We start from the raw sequence: 25,455 nt of genomic DNA, 5'->3' as shown, positions 1-25,455 counted from the left end.
GGTTGCAGCTTACGCTCCTTCAAGGTCAATAACCAATTAATGTAAAACAACTGTTAACGTCAAAACAGAACTGAGCAACGGACGCTTCGCGAGTCTATTTATACGCATGATGACGTCGGCGCCGATACAAAGGCTGTCGAGGGACATCGATGCACAGCGCCCTCGAATGAAAATTTTTTCCGAGGCCAGCAAGCTGGAGATGATCTTTCAAAGATAAGGAATACGTCGGAGGAACATCCCATCGAAAGAACGTTACCAGGTAAGAAGTAACTTGTTCTTCTGAGGCTTGCGGATCTGCTTAGAATCACATGCTGGGCATAGGACGACATCTAGTGGTAGTCCCTTAGTATTGCATGACTTGTTTTTGAAATTTGAAAAGGGACATTGACTGGGCGTGTTTGTAATACTATCCCTTGTGTGATGCGTACTGTACCCCTGGTCCTTCACACGTTGAGGTCCCTCAGGTTATTTTTTTCCGCCATCATAGTCAGTCGCTATTTGCAGAGTTTCTTAACTAACGCCATTATTCTAAAAGTTATTCATTTTAAAACTAGTTGTTTGCATCGCCTTATAATTCACTGTTTGGATGGCCATCCTTCAGCGGCATTCGACGAACATCTCCAGACCCGAAGCTTTTGACGACAGCTTGTTGCTATTCGACGACCCGGTGGCTTCGGGCCTAAGGTCTCGGTCTGTTCTAGCATGGAGAGTGGTGGGGTTCACATACTTTCTGACTCAAATAATGTCTTTTCTTGTCTCTCCCCTTTGCACTTGTGCTGCCTTTTACATACATAAGGGAAAATACACCTTTTAAATTGTGCCCGTCCTGCAATCGGAAATACCTGTGGAAAGACATGCACTGTGTGCAATCATTGCCTCAGAGATCAAGTCCTGTAAATTGTTTAAGCCTAAAACATTAAAAGACTGGCATACAAAATGTTAGGCAGCCCACGCAATGGAGGCTGAGTCTTCTATCCATATCCCAACAGATGCCGAAGAGTCCAAGGAGGAACAAGGCAGCTACGGCGCACATAGTGACGCCAGAGACTTGTTCTACCGAATCCCTAGTGCCAGTCCCACCTCCCATAAGTAGGCCGGTGGTCCTATGATGGAAACCACACTCTGCAGAGTTACACATTTGCACCACACTAAGCACACAACCCAAGCCATACGCCGACCACTTTGTCGGACAAACATGGCCACGAAGTGTCACAACAAAGCAGTAAAACCCTTTTGGGCTCGAAGCGTCCCTTGTCCTATGGGCCCTCGTCTGCTCTATTGCTGCATGACAAACGCCAAAAACAAACGGCAAGCAAGATAACTACTGAGCCTGTGCCTAAAAATGATTTCCCTTTTCATGCCGAAACCTAGATCTTCGCTGCATGGGCACGGTATGTCGAAGCTCTTAACAAATGCGTCTTAAACACGTATCACAAACTGTTTCCAAGCCCACGGGAAGCCCGTTGAAAATATCTAGTTTCCACGCCTCCATTGTCGGAAGTTTTACATTCTCAAGGGAAAGATGATCCCTTTCAATTTCATAAGTTTGAAAGAACCATGAACAAAAATCTCATGTTTTTTTAACTCTATGGAAGGACATCCTGACCAATTTACAGTCTCACAGGGAAGAGCGGGGGCCTCCTGCTAAAACTCAAAGGTTGCGTTCTATACCCCCCTAACACTGCACATACTGCCCCACAACCACCCAATAACCAACGCTTATCAGATGGTACGTTGTTGATGGCCATCATGGTGATCAGTATTCTCAAGATGACCAGTATACACAGGATCAATACTATGATGATGATGATCCACATGTGTCTTGCCGTCACCTGAAGACCATGATCAGCCAATTGCTGATTCCCCAATCCATGATCAGCTCCAATATAATCGTTTACTCATTAAAGCAGCAGAACATTTTAAAATTGACACAGGAAGCCCTACAAGGCACTGACTTTGTGGATAATATTTTAGGTGACAAGAAAAATCGATAATCCAGTTTATTCCATTGCTACAATCCGTTCAAAGACTCATTCAGCCTTCTTTACTAATGTCTTTAACCATAGCTGTAAAATCAAGAATAGAAAAACCATCTAAGCCTGCTCCTACAGGTCCCTTCTATATCACGGGACAACATAAGCCAGACTGCTTGGTGGTTACAACCACAGGGAAAACCCCAATAGCATCTGCACAGGCACCTCCTGAAAAGGGGAGCATAAAATGTTATACCCTAGGCAGGAATGTTTCTACATCAGCAGCGTATCAGACACGCATTGCAAATACAACTTTATTGCCAAGTTATAACAGTCATCTATGGGATACTGTACTTCAACAACTAGATAAAGTTACTGAACCCTTAAAGTCCCAAATCCAAAAAAACAATGTCTGAAGGCAAGCAGGTTCCAAATGCATCCTTAAAAACAACTTGAATGAAGCAGATAATGCTGATCGCGTTATTGCTCAGGGGACGCCCTTAAAACGTCACTCTTGGTTACGCCAATCTGGCTTCAAGCTAGAAACACAAGCTACTTTATTAAACATGCCCATTGAACCCAATGTTTTGTTCGGCAGGGCTGTAGACGATGCAAAAGACGAGGTAAAATATGGATCAAACCCTATGTACAACGGGTGATATTCAATAAACAGTTTCTTTCGTGGACACGGTTTCCCACACTTGTCACAAACTGGCCATAATCAGGGCTAATCCTCTTCTTGGTTGGCCTCCCATAGTCCATCCACCCCTTATCAGTCAAGCTTTCAAAGGGGTTACAAAAGAACTCTAGATAGGTGCCTCCCTAGCTAGTACCCAGGGATCTGTCATCCAGGTGGCCAGGACACGGCCATCGATATTGGATCCAGTTCCTGGGGGTGGACCAGTGAGGGGAGGGTCATCTGGATTGGGGGGGGGGGGTCATCGGGGAGTGGGACACCGACTGGTGAAATGCGGTATTCCCTTACTTTAACACCTTTTCCCCATCCTCTCACGTAGGACATGCCCAACCACTGCCCCCCAACCCCCTTTCTACTGCAAACACTTTAGCACAACACAACGGACTCACACAAGAGCCCTTTACCTGACATGTCTCAATACCTGGGCCAGGCAATTGACTCCAATCACACACACACCTGACGGCCCTTTCCCTTCCCCGCAGGGATAAAAGGTGAAGCCAACGAGCACAGTACGAGGAAGATGGATACGATAGGCAGCACAAGGAAACATAATGGCTCCCTCTGAATTCCGACTCCCGAAATTTAGACTTTTTTTTTTTTTAACCGCCCCCCCCCGCCTTACATTACATATATATGTGGGGTGGTATGGGATATAATAGTATGGGGGAGCTGCAGGAGGTCTACCCCGCATATGTATGTGGTGTAAAGGGGGTTAAAAAAATAAAAATAAAGTCTGCATTCTCAGCCGTCGGAATTCTGGGGTCGTTTAATCACATAGATCCCGAGGAAACAGCTAATAGAAGACAGCAGTTCAAGAGAAGGAAAAAGGCGGCAGAAGGCGAGAGTGTGGCAAGGAGAGAGGCGACCTAGCCCTTTTCGACCCAGGCCCGCAGAACCTTTGTGGAGAGGAATCTGAGACCGCGTACAATAGAGCAAGTGTCCTTCTGCAGATGTCAACGGGGCACGCTTATGCTGATATGGCGGAGTAGAGGAGACTCCCGCGCACGTGGGTATGGCATTGACTCCAGAGAAGCCCAAAGCCAAGCAGTTCATCATAGTTGTTGAGTTGCAGGGAGAATCGATAAACGCCGGGCTGTGTTGAGAGAATGTCGCAAAGTGGCAAGTTTTGAACAAAGCTAATGAACTTTAAAGAAACTTTTGTGAGGGGGAGACCAGCTGCAGAGAGAAAGCGGCACCATGTGGGTGCTAACTCGAGACTCTGGTTTAGTCCCATATGAGAAACTACAGAAGGCCATAGAAAGGCCGCCAAAGGAATTGAAAGTGGTCATACGCGAGGGTCGAGCAAAAGCCCCGTACATTCGAAAGACTTTGATTTGTGAATTGGCGTGAAGGCAAGGGAAGTGAATCCCGAAACCTATGAACTGTATAAAAATAAAGAGAACATTGAAAGCAAAGAGGGGTCCGACATCACCTATCTAAAGTAGGGATTATAATTGACGGGGGTCAGCCCTCAAGAGGGGGACCCAGGGGTGAACCCATCACCCGAGGAATATTGGGGAGCGAACTTTCATTTGTCAAACTTTTGTTTAGTTGATTATCTGAACCCATCAGGCCCCGAAGGCAAGAGACTTTCTAAGGAAATGAGACTTAGCCATCGATGGACCCGAGAACTCCCATTGGAACTGTTGTCTTGTGTTATAGAAGCCGGAGACTATACTGTGCTCCACCAGCTTCCATACTACCCCGTGCTAAAACGTGGGGGAGGGAGACCCAAACCACTGCATCATGTCTTATTATTTGAGAACACTTCTTTCTTTTCTTAAGAACTTTCCCACACCCTTTTCTGTGATAATTGTATGGTTTGGCAATAGGTTTCTTAGTATAGGCCCTTTTATTTTGGCACAACGCCACTAGGACTGCCTTATTTTTCATTTGATGGTCGACATCTGTGCCCATCTTGGATATAGGTTTAGATACACACCCTTGAACTGTAATCATTTGTGTCTGTCTTACTTTTGTCACCATGGGTTTCTCAGAGCTGCCACTGCTAGAGGCTCCACAGCCTCTAAGCATTGACATTCCCATCCAGGTTCCCCCCATGTCTCCCCAGTTGGAGGTCGCACTTGTCTATTCGCCAGCGAATGGGAGGGAATCACATTGGATCAGTGGGTTCGATCGATGGTGGCAAAAGCTTACTCTATGGAGTTTCTAGAGAAACCTCAACATAATCCACCAAAACACAGGAAGATATCTCCACAGCAACTAGAAATAATACAAGCAGAAATCAAGCCTCTACTACAAAAAGGCACAGTAGAGCTTGTTCCATCTCACAAGGTAAACAAGGGTATCTGTTCTGTGTACTACCTAGCACCCTGTGTTAAACCTGCATCCAGCCAACACATATGTGAAGCTTACCAGACATTTCGTCAAAAACAAATGGTCGACAGGACATTTGGTCGAAACCATTTGGTCGAAAACCAAATGGTCGAATAATTGGTTTTTTTTATTTTCACTTTTTTTTTTGGGGGGGGGGTGGGGGGAGTCCCCCACCCAACCCTCCTTTTTTTTCTTAAAAAAAAAACCTTTTTTTCCCTAAAGTAAAACCTAAAAAATATATATATAAATAAAAAAAAATTCGACCATTTGGTTTTCGACCAAATTCCGTCGACCAAATGACTTTCGACGAAATGTCCGGACACCATATGTGAAACCGTAAAAATGTTTCATATGACAACACTTCAAGAAGTAATTCCCCTCCAGAGGAGGATCCAGCTACGAACATTTATTCTAACCTAAGGTACTGTGGGGAGAAAAGGTATTGCTTACCTTAAACCAAGAAGTTGCTCCACCCAAGCTGCCAGCATGTGTCTCTTTTGCGAGTCCTTTAACAGGGTCTCCACCGTTGAGTTATTCTTCTAGTATCCTTACCTAGAGACTGAAAGTATCCACAGGAACCATTGCGGTTCTGCTGCTTCGTGAGACTTTGAGCCCTCTACATACTGACTTTTACATAGTTTTAGATCGCACTTCAAAAGTGTTAACTTGCACCAAAACCTCCTCTAGAACCTTAAGTTCTGCAACTGTTTGACTAACCAACTGTTTTCCTTCCACAAAGACTTAATCTCATCTGGTTTTGATAACTAAATACAATTAGTGTATCTTTGTCTGTGTGTTATTACCGATAATACGGTAGAATTGTCATAAGTGTCAAACTCTGTATGTTGGTTTAATTATCTAAGCATTTTAAAACATTCCTTGTGTGTGTATCTATAATAAATATTTCAATATACATTTATAAGTGCGTTTCTCTGATCTGCTTTACTAACTGGGTTCAGTGTACTTACCTACAGCTCACATCTTCCTCTTATGATAAGCTGGACTGCTCTGCTACTCTACCAATGTTCCATGAATAGTACAGACGGATACTAAGAGTTGGGGACCTCTATACCATTGGGATAGTTTTATGAAGTCTTCCTCAAGTGGCCTGTAGGAAAACTCACATAACAGCAGGCAAACGCCCTAAGTCGAGCTAAAGCATTCCTATCTGAGGGTATTGAAGAGACTAATATTCTAGGCTGAGAAAGCCACAAAGATTATGGAAGCCAGACCTCTCTGTGGCGTTTGATACAATTGATCATGGTACCCTTCTCAATCGTCTGAAGAAAGTGGGCTTTTCTGGGTTACCACTTCAGTGGTTCTCATCTTTTCTTAATGGACATACTCAATTGGTGTCCCTTGTTCCATTTCAGTCACCCTCAGTAGCCTTGTCCTGTGGAGTCCCTAAGGGCTCCTCTCTTTCCCCGCTTTAATTAATCTTTATCTTCAGCCTCTGGCAGACCTTATTTCTGAGCACAGGATACGTTCCTATACTTCCGTAAATGACACCCAGCTGCTTTTTCTTTAGTAATTCTGCTTTATTAGACCTCCCTTCTAAACTACATAACTGTTGAGTTGCAAATGAAAACAGGATGGCGAAGAACTGGCTGAGGCTCAATGGTGAGAAAACCGAGATCCAGTTAATTGGTTCCAATTTTACCAACTTATTCTGGACCCCTGATTTCTTGCGTGACTCACTGGGGACCTTGCCCTGAACCCAGTGGCTCAGTTAAGAGCCTGGGCATTACATTTCTGCCATCCGGTTCTAGGGAAGCGGAGGTTGCTTAGATGTGTAGTTTGGGATTTCTTAAAGTGAAAATCCTGAACAGGACTTCGCCCCTTCTTCCTATGGAATCTCGAGCTAGAGTGGCAAGGGCCTCAATAATGGGCTTATTATATTACTGTGATGGGGTCTATTTGGGCCAACCTGATTGCTTGATCTATCGGCTGCAGCTGTTGCAAGATGCTGCTGCACGCCTAGCACTTGGAGACCCTAGATTGTCTCTTTTCTCTAGCCTGTTGAGGCAAAAAAGATTCTCTGTATTGTACACAGAGAGATTTATAATACGGGAGCAGTATATCAAACAAAGCAAAAAAAGATGCATCCCTGACCGGCAGTTACGCTCTGCCTTCCTTCATTTGTTGGTAGTCCCTAGATACTGCAAAGCTTGAGCCGGACGGAGGTCTTTTTCTGTCCTTGCTGTGTCGTTATGGAATGCACTTCCAAGTCAACTTCGGGAGACTGCAGATTTCCTGAGCTTCCTTAAATCGCTTGAAACACATTTATTTTGAGTCTTGTTGTTGTATTTGGCCCTGCCTCAGTGTTTTTCTCCTGTTTACTCCTTTATCATTAGCACCTAGATGCCCTCAGGCCTTAGCTCGTGCTGTAAAAAGTCATATTTCATTCATTAACCCGAGCAGGCAAATGCCCTAGCTAAGTCGAGCTAAAGAACCCTGAGAAACAGACATTAATATTCGAGGTTAGGAAAGCCACACAAGCTATGGAAGCCAGATAGACCTGAGCGGGCAAACTCCCTAGTTAAGTTGAGTTAAAGCAAGCCTATCGGAATCCAGAGGGCTTTGCAGAGCCCTTAGAAACTAAGGTACGTTAATATTAGAGGCTGTGAAAGCCACAAGGGTTACGGGAGCCAAGGAAACCCGAACAGACAGACGCCCCACAAAGGCCCGATGAAGTGAGCCCTTTGGAGGGCCAGAGGACTTTGGGGATCCCAGGAAACACGAAATATGACATGCAGAACTGCAGAGACGGGGAACCTGGAGGGTTCCAGTCTTTAAGTACAAAACAAGAACATTGTCAAGTACATTGTATTAAGAAAACCTTTTCTTCCTGGAAAGTGGAAACCAAATGGAATTAGGATTTGGCCTACAGAACCTGCAGAGAGGTTGAGGACTATATTGCAAGACATTCCCTAGCCTTTTGGAAAAGGGATCCAAGTGATTGGGCCAGGCAGAAGCCAAGGACAGAGGCTATTGCTCCGGCCTCCTTTTTTCTGTTATATATTTGCTAAGTGTTAGGGACCAATTAGCTCAAAGGATTTGTACTAAGGACTATTTTGTTTGGACTTTGACAAGCACCCTTACTTTATTTGGTTAGGGAATTTCCCTCTGTGAAAGTCTTTTTTCTGGTTCGCCACAACATATACAACTTACAGTAAAGCTTTTCTGCAAACGTTCACCACACATTTTGCAAAGTATTTCTGTGAACTTCTCAAATGCAAAGTCCCACACTTCCCCCCAGCCTTAGCTTCAGAAATCCTATTTTGAACCAGGGACAAAGTTCTGTTGCATGTAGAATGACAAGTAGATTTCAAACTCAAATGCTTTGCAACTGTGAAACATTATGGGTCATTTCCTTGCAATAAGATAATTCCTTCATGCACACATCCCCTTGTGGAGTGTTAAGAAATTATTATTTTCACAAAATGTGTTCCTCAACATTTTTAATAACCATGCAAAAGAAAATGTACATCTTGTTGTAGTTACTTTCATCCTCCATTTGTACACTTTTTACCATTTATTTCTGGTTGACTTGCTTTTTCCCTTTCTTAATCATATTGTATGTTTCTTCCTGGCCTCTCCTCCTTTATTTCTCACCCCACTTACTGATTTCTTTCATCCTTGTTTCATATTCTTTCTATACAGTCAGGTACTTGGAGATTGCGGTATTATTTAAAGAAAAAGTAATAATCATGTCCAGTCTAGTAGTTTAGCCATTTCTGTAGAGGTGAAGGGTTTTATAGAATTATCGCCAATCCTCTTTCCGCCTCCACGACCGTTTTCAAAGCAATAAGGTCATTACATCTAGACCTTTTGGTAGCTGCCATTAAACAAACAAATTAAACCTGTTTTTGTGGTAAATCGGTTATCTGAGGTGGTGTATTGTCTCCTTTGTGGAGCAAAGATCTATGGTTTATGTTGAACCCAAAGCTAACCGCTCTATGCAAATGTCTTGAATTTTAGTGAAACAGGTCCCTCTTCCAACAAATGGCTCAATTTCCTTGATTCGCACCGCTGTGGCATCGGAGCAAAAAAAGTGTCTGGAATCCATTGCACCCTCAATCCCATCTACCAAAGACCACAACAAAGGTGGTGGTGAAGAGAAGAAAAAGAAAGAAAAAACTGAAAAAAAAGGTATCTGCTTTACACTCCCAAGATTGTGTTTCTGAAGCTTTTTATGCACTGCTTTGACAAGAAATAGAATGAATTAATTTTAATCTCTATATTTAAAAGTCAAAATGTGTTTGTTTGTGGCAAATGATTGTTCCTTATACAATTCCACACTTTTTCACCAATCTGGTTTGTATACTTGCCTGTTAGGACATTACTAGCTACATGACATTTAGATACCTGACCCCTTTCCCTGGATTTCAGCACCCTCACACATGAGATGGTTGCCTGAAATCTGCAAAATATCATGTGGTCGTAGAAGAAACGGTCCCGACATGAGGAACACAATTTGAGGCCCAGGCCCTAGGATGCACGGTTTTCAAGACATTTGCACCACAATGCACTGCAACAAACTGCACCACGCCTGGGTGAGGCGACAGGTGGGGAGAGAGCACAGAAGGTCCCAGGTTGCAGCAGCATACCAACTCTCGCCTCCCGCAACGTCTGCTCTGGTGTATGTCAGCCAGCCACACATGCCCATTCGCAGTGCAATTTACTGCAGTGTGCAAAGCACATTAAGCAAAACTTAACAGTGACCTTCAAGATCAGTGTTATCATGTCTGTCTACAGAAGCCGTTCGTGGAACGGATACTTCAGCTAGTAATGTATAAAAAAGCAACAGCCTTCTTTTGAGGTGCACTCTAGTGTGTATTTCAATCCATTTGTAAAAGGTCTAAGGAATTTCCTATGGTAATAGTTCCTGTATTAACCAAATCTGGTAGGTTTAGGAGGTGCCTTAATTTTTGGATGGAGGTCTTTGGGGATTGTCATTCAAAAATAAAGTGCTCCTTTTAAACTGAAGATAGGATTACGTCAACACTCTTAATGCGGGACTCCCTGTCTGCCAAATTAATCATTTGCAAACGGTCCAGGATGCAGCTGGCTGTTTGATCTTCATTTTAAAAGAAGTCCCTAGTTGTCAACCAATCTGAGAAGCCAGCACAGGCGACTTGGTGCTCAGAATCATTTTCAAGATGCAATAGATCACTTTTAGACTTTTAGAGCTTTTCTGTTTGGCTTCCCTCTGCCATTAAGACAAAAATCCACCTGCCATTAAGAAAACATCCACGCTGCCTTCATCCTGCTGAGAGAACATAGGAGAAAAGACCCTTCTCTATCTTTGGCTCTCGTCTGTGGAACTCCTGCCACCCTGCCCCAGCACATAACAGCCATGGAGTCCCCTGTGCGTTTCAAGATAGCAATAAAGAACTTCCATTTCTAACGTTTTGCTACCGCCACCACCTTGGATGCTATGGCAGAAATCCCTCCCTCTTCTTTACTATCTTTTAACGCAAATTTCCATTTTGTGGTCAGCAGGACTTCTGAAGTCCGCCTGCCACTGCAACCCTTTTTTTAGTATATGCTCCTGTGGTAGCCCATAAGATGTCTCGGACTAGCATGCCTTTTAAGCACCCCTGTTTGGCCCTATGGTAATTTTATCACACTATGTTGGTTTTGGTAAGTATGCCGTTGGTTTTGGTGAGTACGCCGTTGGTTTTGGTGAGTACACTGGTGACAGCTGTAATTTAGTTTTAGCTTCACTAGAAGTACAGCCAATTTTCCCACCTTAGTAGGCCAATGGTACTTTTTGGTATCCATTGGGTTACTAATGTATTTTCTTAAGTCTACTCTCAGCCATTATGTTTTTAGGTCTTTCCTTTGTTTAGGTAAATTGTGAAGCACATCAAAAATGGCCGTTTTGCCAACTTTGGTTCACTCTGTACGCAGCCCTGCACCCTCTTTTGTGGTTTGGACTTTAGACTGGTCCCTGGCCGTAGACCAGCCAAGGCACATACTGTGAGAGTGGTCCTGGTTTGTAGGGACATCCTGAGTGACTGGCTGCCAGGACCTTTGTGTGAGTGTCCTTGTGTTTCACAGGAGCCCATGAGTGAGGGATTTGTGATAAAACTATGTTGCTGCAATTTTAGTGTCGGTTTTGACCATACTGGCTGTACACTGTGTCTTTATCCTTGGATCCGTTTTTTATTTTTGGATGCTGAAAGTCCTCACTGTGTTTTCCTTCGTCCTACCCTGGTCCTCTTAACTGGATATCTCGTTCTGGGATCGTTTGTATCATTTTACTACTTTCTTGGATAATTATCCTCCTGGTCATGGCCCACGAATTAGGAAGCTGCCCTCGTCCAGGAGGGTGATATGACACCCCTACCTAACCTCTGCTGTTTGTTAGGGCCTTCCTGGTCTCCTCTTCAGTATCCTTCACGAGACCATTGTATGCTGGCTGACTGCCCCCTTTTGCCTGTTGATCTCATGAGATGCTTGGATCTGTTTGATCGGGTTTGTCTTTCTGGGGTCTTCCTCACCTGTTTTCCTGTGTGTGTGTGCTGGGTCATCCTTGTGGGAAGGCTGATTGTTCTTGTTTTGGGTATTCTGGGTTGTTGTCGGTCCAGGGTCCAAGTCCCTGGGTGACCGGATCTTGTAACTCGACCTGAAACAGAAGAGTTCTACTCACCGGGTGGGTTCACTATTCCCGACTTATGTTCTTCAAAACTGGTGCACGAAGTACTTGTCTCTGGGCCATGTGCTAGTGGGTTATTCTTCCAGCTAACCCTGATGGGTTCCCTTGGTTTGTGGTGGTTTGTTCCTGCAGGTCCCCTTCTACCAAATTCTGCTTGGCTTCTCATCTTCCTGGTGCTTTTTATTTTGGAACCTGAAACTGGAGCTCTTCGAGAGGGCCTTCACTGGTGCCCCTAGGTCGGGTGCTGTCTTATCTGCACTTGTGAGGTAGAACATTTATTTTCCCCATAACCACAACTGCTCTCGTTTACTCTCTCCTATTATTTCCTTTGGGACACTTTTACCAACTTGGAAAACTCTACTAAAGTGACTTTTTAGGTACTTTCTTGGACATTTAACATTTTGCCTAGGTCCCTCTTGGTTTTCTGGATTTTTCTACCAATGCCTATTTAATACCCCTGATTTAATGTCAATTGTACTACAATTCTGTTTCCTGAAGTGTGAAAAGTTGTTGTGTATCACTACTGGTTACTTTATGTCCAATTTCTTGGAGTGTAACAAGGCCTTATGGGTTTGGAATTGTCAATCTAAATGTATCTTAAATTTGGGTGGTGCTCTGGGCTTTGTTGGCTAAGTATTAATCCTTTTTTCTCCCTCTAGGTGCCATGCGTATTATATGTTGTACTTTTGCATCATGAATATCAAAATGTACTATAAATGTAGGAATTTGGTGTGACTTTCATGTGTGGCATACTGGGTCATGATTATGACTATATTAATGTCTTCTTTTACTTCATCTATGGTTACCATTTCTTCCCACCCCTTTATCCTGTATGTGTAGTACCTATCACCAGTAGGTTCTTTACTGGCCATTATAGTTTTTTTTACCTACACTGTGTTTTCCCAAAATACGTATTTGACCTTACAGATATTCTATGTGTGATTTTATAAATAAAGTATGTTTTTCAGTATATAGTGGTGGTGATGTATTTGTGTAGGGGTAAATATTGGGTCTACCTGTACTTCACTACCAGCCATCCTCCTCTCTTGTTAAACTTGACTGGTCTGCATTTACTTTCACTTTAGTGAGTTTGGTCTACCTTTTAGTTGGAAACACTGTTGTGCCAAAACTCTCCTGAAACCAGATTCATCTTTCTTAACCACTATATTTCTGGGTGAACTGCCACCCTTGATCTGTGGTTTCCAGCAGCAAGAGGTAATTTATTTTGTGGTTTGCTCGTCCTAAGTGAAAATAAACCTAAACCACTACAGTATATAGGAGAAGTAGTACAGGCTTCTTGCACTGCTCAGGTTTTGTGGCAGCACCTTGTACTCGAGCTTTATTCTTTAACAAGCCATTATGCACTTCCATTGCAAATTCTGCGTTTTCCTTCTTTTCTAAGAGTAACAGTAATGTGTATGTGTGGTCACAGGGATATGTGTGTGCACTGGCATATCATGCAAGCATGTTTCCCGGACATCTCATGAGCCACACTTTCATTTCCTCTGTACATTACCTAAAAGAGTCAGATGGAGGGAGTGCTGATGCTCATCCTAGCTAGTAACAGAGACGAAGATGATAGAGACATGACCAAAGTGTGTTCAAGCTTTGAATAATTATGGTTTCACCTCAATGTTTTTAAAAAAACAAAAGCATTAAGGTACTCTTTGAATGTATCTTGCATATGTGGTTGAATGCGTGTTGTATGAGAGTACAGTGTGTCTTTTTTTGAAATGGCATTGGTGAACGCTAGTTTTACTTATTAGGTGTGTTCTCTGTCCAAGCAGTAAGGACTGCATCATTCTGTATTTACTGTACAGGCTCTGAAATTCCTATTGTGCACTTGTCATCCGGGCACATCTAGCTTTGACTTTGTGGGTACTTAAGATTTTGCTCGCTCATTTTCCCTCGCTGCGCCTATACTGCATGAGCAGCAGCGCACCCTTTGCTCCCCAGCATCCTCTGAGCATTTTAGTTCTCTGGAACTACATTTCCCAGCAACACTGGCTCTCTAAATCACATCAGCGGCGCGTTAGCACCGGCGCGTTTGGAGTGGCCAGTTGTCGCTAGTTTGAGTCTGGTTGCAACGGACAGAGGACCCTCTTGGTCCCCCTCCTCCAGCACCACTGTTACCAGGTCCTACTGGCTTGAATTGATACCCAGTCTCTGCCTTGCGTGACATACACATAGTAATTAACTAACTCTGCTCAGCGGAAAGTGTGTGCCCGCCCCACGCTTCCAACTACCAGAGTAAAAGTGCAGCTATCTTAGCAAAATACAACCATCTTGAGGAGCCTCATGTCTGTACCGCCGCCGGTGGCATACTTGGCGGCTCGAATAACCCTAGTGAGTCATTCCTGACCCCCAAGTCCTTCCTTGCAAGCCCAGTCAGTAGCTGCCAGAGGAGTACAGGCAGGTTCTCGCCAACTCCTCCATGCCCCCTCCCAACACGATGACAAGTCCAGTGCACACTGATTTGTGTACGTTTGGTGGGAAAACGCAAGAGGTGGATCGCCACAGCTCATTGCCAGATAAGAAATCTGCAAAACTCCCATGCGTGACTCTCCTCTTCATTTTTCCCTCCACAATACATGTTCCCTTAAGCAACACAGGCTTGAGATAGAGGATTTACTGACCAAGTCCAGTCCCGATTTCCTGGCAGTTATGGAGTCCTGGCTCAATGAAGCCATTCCATCTGAAGCAGCACTTGCGATTCCCTCAAACTATCAAATCCTCCTGGCTGACCATGGTTGTCATCGTGGTGGTGGAGTAGTGCTTCTATTTAAAAGCCAGCTACATTGTCCTCTCTCAGCTGTCGTTTCTCAGCACACGAGTCCCCCGATGACTGCGAGAGCCTAGTAGTCAAACCTAAAATCACAGACAATGTCTCATTGACTATTGTTATCATATATAGACCTCCAAGTGCCCTACCTCTCTTTGAAGAACAGCTCCTGAATCTCCTGAATAAAATCATTAAAGCTAAATCCCCCATCATTATACTGGGAGACTTCAACCACTGGGCAGACAAACTGGCAGACAGTGCTGCCTCCTTCGTGTTGGCATCCCTGAATGCCATAGGGTTCCTGCAGTGGATGAAAGAACCCACCCATATTGGGAGGCATACACTTGACTGGGTTTTATGCCATCAACTCCCTGTCCTCAACCTGGTCATAGGCCCTTGTGCCTAGTCTGAGCACTACCTGTTGCTCTGTGTTGGCATCCCTGCCTCCCCTCCCAGACTTGATGTTAACCGGAGACAAATGAAAACAACCAGAAATCTGAAGAACATCACCCCTCTTAAGCTATCATCCGTGCTCCGTTCGAAGTTCGGGTGTCTTGATGACCATAGTATGGCCCATGATTTAGCCCAACATCTTACTGATGGACAGTAAGGGGCCATTAACTACTTAGGCCCCCTCATAAGCAGGCGCATGAAGCAGTAAAAGCACAAGAACTAGTTTAATGACCCCATCCTTAATCTTGGGCACAAGAAGAGGACTGCCGAGCGTGAGTGGTGTAGGAACCCTTCGCCTGCCATGCTAGCCTTCTATAAACTACTCCTTGTTCTGATGTTTGTTAATCTGCTTAGAATCACATGCTTTGCATATGGTTCGGCATCCAGTGGTAACCGCGGAGTATTGCATCTCGTCTTTCGAGAATCAAAAGGGGATGTCGACATGGGCGTGCCTGTAACACTATCCCTATGTGACGTGTAGTGTACCCAAGATCCCTCACATGTCGAGGTCCCTCGGATTGTTTTTCTCCGGCCAGCATACTGGTCTCTATGATGCGGAGCTTGTCAAAGACTTTGCTTATTGTCCTATCGACCTTTGGTCGAATAATTGTATAAAATATCCAAATCACCCTATCTGTCTCTTATTTCGACGGCTGTTAGCGACCTCTGCCGAAGACCTTCAAGAACTCGACGGACGGTTATCCAGTCGGCGCTGCCGACCACGTGGCCGGGCCTTCCGCCGGCCTATACAATAGGGAGAGTGGGGTTGGGGTGGACATTTCTATACAAATTGAGAATGCCTTTCCCTTTCTTTCCTCTTTCCCTTTCGGTCTTTGTCACTCTACCCATCCTCAGCTATGGCGAGGACTCCATTTAGGTTTTGCCCTAATTGTAGGAGCAAATTCCCTTGTAAAGATAGGCACAGACGGTGTAACCGGTGCTTGCCCCTCAATCACAAGGAAGGATGCACGGCTTGTAAGCTCATCCGTCCTAAGACATCAAAGGAGCGTAGAGTCAAGCGGTGGGCGGCCTACGTTATGTCGAAGGCTGAATTTTCCCACGCTGCTGCAGCCACGGGATGTGACGACGGTGAGAGTTACGATCATACCTCCAAACTGAAGGTTTTTGCCCTTCGACGGAACACTTGCGTTCCGCATAGTCTGTCCCCGGCCCCGCTTGGCACGGCTTAGGCACTGCTATGGGGAAGTCACACCCTGGTGACAAAGACAAACATGTACAAAACACATAACCCCAAGACAATCTTCGGCCAGGTCGAAAGAAGACTTCAGCACCAATGGGTACACCGGAAGCTCCCGCAACACCCGCCGACCATCAGGATCGTCGGCCCTACCCGCAGCCGCAAATGCGCCTAGCGACCGTGCCATCGAAAACAAAGGATGGCTAAGGGGGGGGGTACCGGAACCCACCCATAAGTCGAAAGAGAGGCACAGAGACGTCTCACCTCTGTAGGAGTTCTCTGAGGGCGAAGAAGGGCTTTTTTCGACGATGAGACGAAAATCTCGACACTTTTCGACAGATGAACACGATCAGGACCTTTTTCCTCCTCTAGACAATTCTAGGTCCTCGGTTTGGCCTAGAGAAAAGTTTGAGAACTGTATGGAAAGTCTGTACAGGTTTGTTTCTCGTTCAGAACAACCTACACCAAGGAGGCCAAGGGATGAGAGCCCTCTGGACCCCAAAGCTAAATTTACAAGACTTTTTGACCCCTCTTTAGGAGAGGATATATACAATTACAACCTAACCGAGGATGACATTCCTGCTGACACTCCGGATGAAGAATTCATCAACCCCGAGGACATGCATGATCCCATAGAGGGCTGGGAAGAGAACCCAGATGTGGGTGACCCTCAACCATGGCAGTCCCCGGATCATCAAGACCCTGATGCTCTGTCTCTGGGCTCTCCCCAGTCCACTCCCACTAGGCAACAACCCTCGCCAGTGGAGGAACAGTTGACTTTTAACGTAATGTTGCGTAAAGCAGCTGATCATTTTAAAATTGCTACAGATGAAGCAGTTCCCGAAGCTGACTTCGTGGAGGACATCCTTAAGGAGAAACCGCCGGCCAGCCAGGCTATTCCCCTCATCAATTCAATCAAAAAACGTCTGGCGCCCTCCTTATCAACACCTGCTCTCACAAGGTGTCAATCCACGAATAGAAAAACTCTTTTGCTCTTCTCCATCAGACCCTCTGTATATCAGAGGTCATTCCACCCCAGACTCCCTGGTGGTGACTACTACATGAAAGCGGGCAGGGATCCCTTTGTCAACAGGCGAAGCACCCCCTCATAAGGAAGGTAAACTACTTTACGCTCTTGGGAAAAGGATCACGGTCGCAGCAGCGTTCTCAACGTGCATTGCCAACAACAATACATTGTTGGCCAGCTACGCCGATGCCCAGTGGACCTTACTACAGGACCACAGCAACACTTCGCTTGAACGGGGGACGCGGCAATGATATTTGCAGTTTGGATTGATCCCTGTTATTACACTTCCAGTAATGATCAAGAGAAATAAAGTTGGATAAGCCCTGATTTGAGAAAGGCACCTTGCCGAAACACGTGTAATCCATAGGGCAGATCAATTAAACTTCCTCATCACACAACAGCAATTGGACTTAGTCTCCAGCATAATTTTTTTCTGGCACAGTAATAAGGTGTGACCACAGCAGCCTGGCTTCCTAATTAAACAAACGGAGTTGAGGAACTCGAAGTCTCCGTTCTATGGCACACCAATGCGACAGTGCACATTTTTGCATTTAATCAGGTTGTGGGGGTTCTAAGTGATATCAACCCAAAAGTTCCTTCAAAATCTGTCCTTACTACAGGAAGGCATACAGGAGGTTCCAGAACCCCTACGTACTTGTCTCCTCACCACTGTCAATGAGGGCAGACAGGTGAACCAAAGCATTTTTAAGAATACCTTGGATTCTTCAGAAACGGCTGGTCGATCCCTTGCTCAGGACACACTCCTGAAGAGACATGCGTGGCTACGGAACTTTGGATTCAAGCCAGAGACGCAAGCGTCACTGATAAACCAGTGGAAGAATCCAATCTGTTTGGGAAGGTGGTCGATGAGGCTCTCGAGACTGCGAAAAAGGAGCACGAGACCTTAAAAACCGCTGGACCAGATTGCACAAAGACCCTCTACAAGAAGAGGATCTGGGTCGAAACGCCTTTTTTGTGGCCAACGCTTCCCTCAACAACAATACTCATCGGGAAACAATTGGAATCCTACACGGGGAAATAGCGGATACACTACCCCGTATCCCCAAAGCGGTCAGCGCCGTGGCAAAGGAAGAGGCCGGAACTCTACACCCAGAGGTTACCCGGCCTCAGGTTCCAAATGACCCTAAGATTCTGGTCCCCTCCCATGCCTTCCCGCTCGGGGGCTTGCTCACATTGTTCCTTTAGCCATGGGAGGGATAACTACAGACCAGTGGGTGCTAAAGACTGTGGCCCACGGGTACTGTATAGAGTTCAACCGGTCCCCAACATTCAGACATCCACGAGCAAGACTGACACCAGACCATCTTTGCATTCTTCTGCAGGAAGTCGAGACACTACAGGAGAAAGGAGCCATAGAAATCGTACCTCTGTCACAGGTAAAAGAAGATATTTATTCAGTGTACTTCCTTTTACCCAAAAAGGATCCTACCGTGCGCCCTGTTTTAGATCTGCGCTCAGCGAACAAATTTGTAAAATCACAAAAGTTCTGCATGGTCACACTGCAGGAAGTAATTACACTGTTACCACAGGGAGATTACATGGCAACCCTGGACATGAAAGATGCATACTTTCATATTTCAATGTTGCCAGCGCACAGGAAATACCTCAGATTTATGATATAAGACCAGCATTATCAGTTCAAAGTACTACCCTTCAGCATAGCATCTGCACCAAGGGTATTTACAAAAGTACTAGCGGGGACAGCAGCACATCTGCGCAGAAAATCCATCCCGGTCTATCCTTACCTCGAGAACTGGCTCATAACAGGGGACTCTTACGAAACATGTCTGTCAAATACCCAAAAGACGATTGATCTTTTATTCAGTCTGGGATTCTCGATCAACGAGAAGAAATCCAGCCTAGACCCCAGTCAGGTCAAACAGTTCCTAGAGGTTCTAATTCGAACAAAGGACGGCCTTGTCTTCCCCTCCAAGGAGAGGGTTCAAAACATGTTGTTTCAGATCCCTCAGTATGTAGCCAGTCGAGAGATGACTGTATGCAAGGCTGTGTGACTGCTAGGAATGATGGCGTCATGTATCTACTTGGGTCCTCACGCGTGCCTACCCATGTGCCCAATGCAAGAGTTGCTCAACAGCCAGTGGTGTCAGGCCAGCGGACAGTGGGACGATCTAGTGGTTGTCTCGCCGGCCCTCGTTCTCTCGCTGCAGTGGTGGTCGAGGAACAACCTCTTGAAAGGGAAATCCTTTACCACCCCTGCAGTGGAAGCCACTCTAACCACAGACGCGTCGCTCACAGGGTGGGGAGCTCACCTGCTTCAACAAACAACGCACAGAGTTTGGTCGTCAGACATAGCATTCAACCACATAAACCTGTTGGAACTATTGGCAGTGTTCAAAGCACTGAAGGCTTTCCAGACACAACTGCAGGGGAAGATGATCCTGATACTCGCAGACAACACCACGGCCATGTACTATCTAAACAAACAAGGGGGCACTCATTCTCCAGGGCTGTCCAAACTGTGTCAGAACATTTGGAAGTGGGCTCTCAAACGGAACATGTTCCTGTTATCACAACATACTCCAGGGGAACTCAATCTTCTGGCAGACGCACTCGGCAGAGACTTTCCGTTGCCCAGGGAGTACAAATGGCGATTACACAGAGACATTGTCTCCAAAGTTTTTCGCAGAATGGGGCTTCCCAGAGATAGATCTGTTGGCAACTCTGGAGAACGCTCAATGCCAAGATTAAGGCTCCAGGTACCCCCAGAACCGTTCCAAGGGGAACAGACTCTGGATAACATGGTCAGGGAAGTTTGTCTGCGCTTGTCCCCACCCCCAGCCTAACCCCTCCGCCCCCCGGATTCCGCCTTCTGAACAAGATTGTGCACAAGATGCACCAGGAACCAGTCACAATGATACTGGTGGCCCCCATGTGAGCCCGCCAACCCTGATTCGCTCATCTGATGGAGATGTTCCTGTCTCCTCCAGTCAAACTGCCTTGTCCGTACAACATGTTGTCGCAAGACAGAGGGGAGACGCTTCACCCATGCCCACAGACATTGAACTTAGCGGGCTGGCTCCTGAGGTCATAGAGTTTGAACATCTGCAACTCCCTCAAAGATGTATGGACATTCTCAGGGAGGCAAGAAAAAACTGAGCACCAGATACTGTTATTGCAGTAAATGGAAACGGTTTGTCATCTGGTGCAACTCAAAGAGCATTAACCTGATTAACGGTGTCCAGTCATTATTTCGGATACAAAAGGGTCGAATATAATACATTTGTACCAAAAGGATAGAAAAAAAAAAGTTGGAATGCTTTTTTTTTTAATGTATTTATTTTTTTGGGGTTTGGAATGGGAAAAATGTTTCCCCCACCCCCTGAAAAAAACTTGCATTCGATTTCCCCCCCCCCCCCCCCGATTCCTTTGGTTCGAATGTATTGTAGTTCGAAACTATGTATTCGAACATTTGACTATAAACCCGATTAACTGCTCTCCCACACATTGTTTTATACTCAACTCATTGACTTGACTCAGGCCTGATCTTTAACTCCATAAAGGTGCACCTAGCTGCGCTTTCAGCCTACACTACATCGCAACAGAAAGTTGCATGGTGGAAGATACCAGTTATTAAAGCTTTCATGGAGGGAGTGAAGAGAATTCACCCTCCCATTTCTAACCCGGCTCCCGGATGGGACCTAAACGTGGTATTGACTAGGCTTATGGGGTCTCCTTTCGAGCCCATGCACAAGGCAAGTCTTGAAGACCTCACCTATAAGACTGCTTTTTTGATACTATTTACTCCATTAGGAGGGTAAGGGAACTACAAGCGCTCTTGATCCTAGATCCCTTTGTAAGAGTTCACAAAGATAAGGTGGTTCTGCGCAATCACCCTAGGTTTGCGCCTAAATTAATTTCCAAGTTCCATGTGAACCAGTCAATAGAACCTCCAACGTTCTTTCAGAATCTTTCAAGCCAAATAGAAAGAACCTTGCACACACTGGATGTACACAGAGCTGTCATGTTCTACATGGAAAGAACTTGACCACTTAGAAAAACTAATCAGTTTTTCGTTTCGGTGGCTGCAGGAAGAGAAGGAGACAAAGTCTCCAAATCCACTATCTCTAGTAGGATTGTCAAATGCATTACACTCTTGCTAAGAGAGAGCTGCCCTTCAAGACTAGAGCACATTCCACTCGAGGCACTGGGGCGTCCATAGCATTCATTGCAAATGTTCCCCTTGAGTCCAGTTGCAAAACGCCAACCTGGAGTTCTGTATACACCTTTACAAAACACTATTGCCTAGGCACTCGTTCTAGGTCCGATTCTCAGGTGGGACAGGCAGTACTAAGACATCTTTTCACTACTGTTGCTTCTCACAACTCACCTCCAACTCCGGGTACTGCTTGCTAGTCTATGCACAGCATGTGATTCTAAGCAGATTAACAAACATCAGAAGACATGCATTAATTACCGTAAAAGCATTTCTGATGGTTGTATCTGTTTAGATTCACATGCGCCCACCCTTCCTCCCCGCTCGGATGAAAGGAACATGAACGTCTTACCACTGTCTCTCTTTTCTGTAATCACTCACGATAGTCATAAGGTTCCCTCTTGGCAGAAAAAATACAATCGGAGGGACCTCGACACCTGAGTGATCCTGGGTACACTACACGTCCCGTAGGGATAGTGTTACAGGCACGCCCATGTCAATGTCCCCTTTCGATTCTCGAAAGACAAGATGCAATTCTCTGCGGTTACAACTGGATGTCTTACCATATGCACAGCATGTGAATCTAAGCAGATACAACCATCAGAAATGCTTTTACGGTAAGTAATGCATGTCTTAATGAATTCACAGCCGCCATCATGCATGCCAAAGCTTCCTCCAATAACACCAGGATCTTGCAGGCTAAATCCAGCTCCAAGGAGCTATTCTACATTTTTGAATGAGTTCAGGGGGAAGCCCAGCCCTCTGACCGCCCCCACAAAGGACTCCAACTGGTGCCCAGAAATTCATCAACAGGCCATTGGTGACATCAGAAGCTCCCCCAACCCTGTGGAGCACATGATTGTTAAACCACCTCAGCCCAGCCCGCCATCGGCAAAGGCCAGACCTGCCTTTCAGTTCACCCAAAGCCGTGACTGAGGTCTCCCAGATCATTGCCAGTCTGAAACCCACCTCATGCCTGGGTGATGTCTGTCCATCAAGACTATTGATAGGTTGCCTAGACATCCTGAGTCAATGGCTAACAAAGCTGGTTAACCTCTCCTTCTCCGAGGGGTCTTACCCGTCTCTCCTCAAGGAGGCATGGATCACTCCCCTGCTGAAAAAAGGATAATCTCGACCCCGTGTCAAAAAGAAACTATCAACCCATTACCAACATGCCATTTTTCCTCAACGTTCTGGATAGGGTTGCACAACTTGAATACCAGAAATTCATTGAGGAGAACAATATCCCTGGAGCACGTCAATCTGGCTTCAGATAACAAGGGGGGTCCTGGGAGACTCTCTGCCAGACATGAGTCCTGGTTACAAGAGCCTTACCCAGAGTCTTTAGCTCACTATGTTTCACAGAGAAGAAATATCCCAAACATATCAGTCTTTGTCCTGCCCTAGGGCAGTCCAGCACCGAAATGCTAGGCAATTCTCCTCTGAACAAGAGTACCAACAGCAACCCCAGACACGTGTTTCGGTCTGGTTGAACCTCATCAGTAGGGTGTAGCTGTGCCTCTCTAAGAATAGAACCAGACATGGCACCGAGACCGCCATGCTAGACCTGAAATCCAGCTTGTCCAATATCGTTGACCAAGGTCAGCCAGCCCTCCTGATGTTACTTAACCTGTCTGCCGCATTCAACCTGGTCCATCATGCTTTATTGGTGGACAGGTTAGAATCTCTGGTGGGCTGTTCCAGGCTAGCCGCACAATGGGTGGCCTCCTTTCTCAGCCCCCGAAATGGCAGAGTAGCCATCGACGCCGCCAGTTCCAATTCGGCACTCATCACTTGCGTAGTACCGCAGGGATCTTGTATCTCACCATCCCTATTCGTTATATACATCCTCCCTCTCCAGAAGCTTCTCGACGGCCTGGGTGTACTATATACCAACTATGCTGATGACACCCAGGTTGTCATGAAACTTTTGGGTTCCCATTCACAGGACTCCTTGGCCATCCACACCATCTATTCCGCCATCCAGGCCTGGATGGTAGCCAACACTGTCCCTTAACACCGATAAAACCCAGCCTGCTGAATGTTGCTTCGGGCCCCAAGCTTAAAAAACTGGACCCCGAATATAAATGTTTTGCCATCGCCAACAGCATCATCCCAGTGGCAAAAAAGGTGAAGACGCTCAGCGTAACCTTGGATGCAGAGCTGACAATGAACCATCACGTTGCCCAGGTTTGGGCCTCTTGTGGCTTCATCAATAAACTACTAGACCACATCCGCCCTTTTATGTCCCACAAGAACGCGTCCCTCCTGGCCTCTGCTTTCGTCAATTCCCTCCTGGACTAATGTAATAGTCTTCTGAGTGGCTCCTCCAACACAAATTCTCTGCATTACAAGTTATTGAAAATGGAGCAGTACGAGCATGCCCATACCACCTCCGCCAGAAGAGAACTGTACTGGCTGCCCGTAAAGCATCACAACACCCACAAAATCCTCACACTGACCCATAAGTGTCTAAGCCTCGAAGCCCCACATTTCTGAGCGACTGCCTGAAGGCATATGTGCCCACATGCAACCTTCGATCCAAGGATCAAACCAGACTGGCGCAGCTTAGATAATGGCTTGCCAAATTTGTAGGAACCTATTTTGATGTCCTAGTACCCGCAACCTGGAATGCCCTTCCCCTGGCTCTAAAAAGAACTGGAACGACATCCAAGTGCAAGAAAAGGTTGAAGACCTTCATTTTCAACTCCCTTCCTAAGTAATTACCCCTGGCACCCCCCTACCCTCTGACTCCTGTGCCATTGTTGTTTGTCTTGTCCGCTTTGTGTGCACTCTGAGGCCCTCGGGCAAGTAGCGCTATATAAACATGAAAATAAATTATGCTGTTATGGTAACATCAGACTTTGAGATGCAGATTCCGTAGGCATTCAGTCAATCCCCAAATATACCTTTTTGAGTCTTTACTGACCGGGTATCCTGCTCTTGCACTCTTACCAAATGCACCTGACAACCCTCTTGAGCCCCTGCCCTTTTTCCCAGGTAGCTAGCTAGACACATTTTTTGTATGAATAGTGCTATGGTGTGTCCTGCACTCGTCAACCCAGATCATCTCAAATAGAGACAAGCTCGCCATTCACAAGATGTGTATCTCACAAAGACCAGGCCCACCCAAACTGTGTAAAGCATATTCCAAAATAAATTAATGGAGAACTAAATACAATCCCATTTAAATAAACACTCAATTATAACCTCCTGTTTTTCTTGTAAGCAACCCTTTGACTAAATAATGCATGCTTATTTGAAATTGACGTTTGATCATCCTTTACAGCCTTGACACATCCTACAGCACTGAGCCGACTGTCCAAACCAACCACATAGATATTGGATTTCGTGTTTTCTTTTTTGTCTTTCTTCTTTGACATATTTGTTTTTGAGATTTTAAAGTCTTTGACCTCTAAAAAGACCAATCCATCACAAAGGTCCAATCTAAATATGTGTAATCAATGTTTGATAATAGATTCTAATGAACTATGCAATCATCTAAAAATAGTCACTTGTTTGTGCATGATTGTTGAAAATGTTTGAAGCATTTAAGGTGCTTCTGCTTTGAACACTCAAGCGAACTGTTTCAAATATCTAAGAAAGAATGCAATATGATTTTCTAGCGACACACTGAGCGCTCTGTATGGCATGAGGTCTATAGAAAATGTTAATACATTAAAAATATTTAATAAGCACAGAGAATTCTTATAAAAAAATGTTCTTTTTATTTATATGTTCCAAAACCAATGTTTTAAAAATAACAGTTCATCAAGACTGTTATTTTTCCATAGAAAAACTTTAGACCTGTTTTACTTTCTCTGCAAGGACAAAGCAGATCCTCTATTCATCAAAGGATAACTCGGCGGTTCTACACAAAACCATTCCCACTGGACCACAATATTAAATTCACCAACCAAATCAACAGGAGAGATGGTGTAAAACTATAGATTTGCTGTTCAATCATGAATGTATGGAAGTCCATCATATCTAAATACAAGGGAAATGGAAATCCTGATCTGCGGCCATCTAGAACCAAAACCATCCTGATGATCAGGCCAAGCGTCCTAAACCCATCACCATCATATTGTCTGTTTGCTATCTGCATTAACTGTATTTTTGTAAATTG

The 25,455-nt window shown here is 45.2% G+C and overlaps 1 protein-coding gene across 6 annotated transcripts in view; it reads left to right on the top strand.

Moving 5' to 3' along the window:
- The window catches only part of AIMP1 (aminoacyl tRNA synthetase complex interacting multifunctional protein 1), a 324,905-nt gene that overhangs the window by 239,435 nt on the left and 60,015 nt on the right, over positions 1-25,455 (top strand). For all 6 annotated transcript variants that reach the window (XM_069630939.1, XM_069630941.1, XM_069630943.1 and 3 more), the window contains one exon: positions 8,989-9,159. In XM_069630939.1, coding sequence (XP_069487040.1) covers positions 8,989-9,159 — 171 coding nt within the window. The remainder of the gene's footprint in view (positions 1-8,988; positions 9,160-25,455) is intronic.

Source organism: Ambystoma mexicanum, chromosome 6q (assembly GCF_040938575.1).
Source record: "Ambystoma mexicanum isolate Mex_15411 chromosome 6q, UKY_AmexF1_1, whole genome shotgun sequence".
NCBI classification, from domain to species: Eukaryota; Metazoa; Chordata; class Amphibia; order Caudata; family Ambystomatidae; genus Ambystoma; species Ambystoma mexicanum.
The sequence above is the reverse complement of the archived record's forward strand: the minus strand, read 5'-3'. Positions and strand labels throughout refer to the sequence as shown.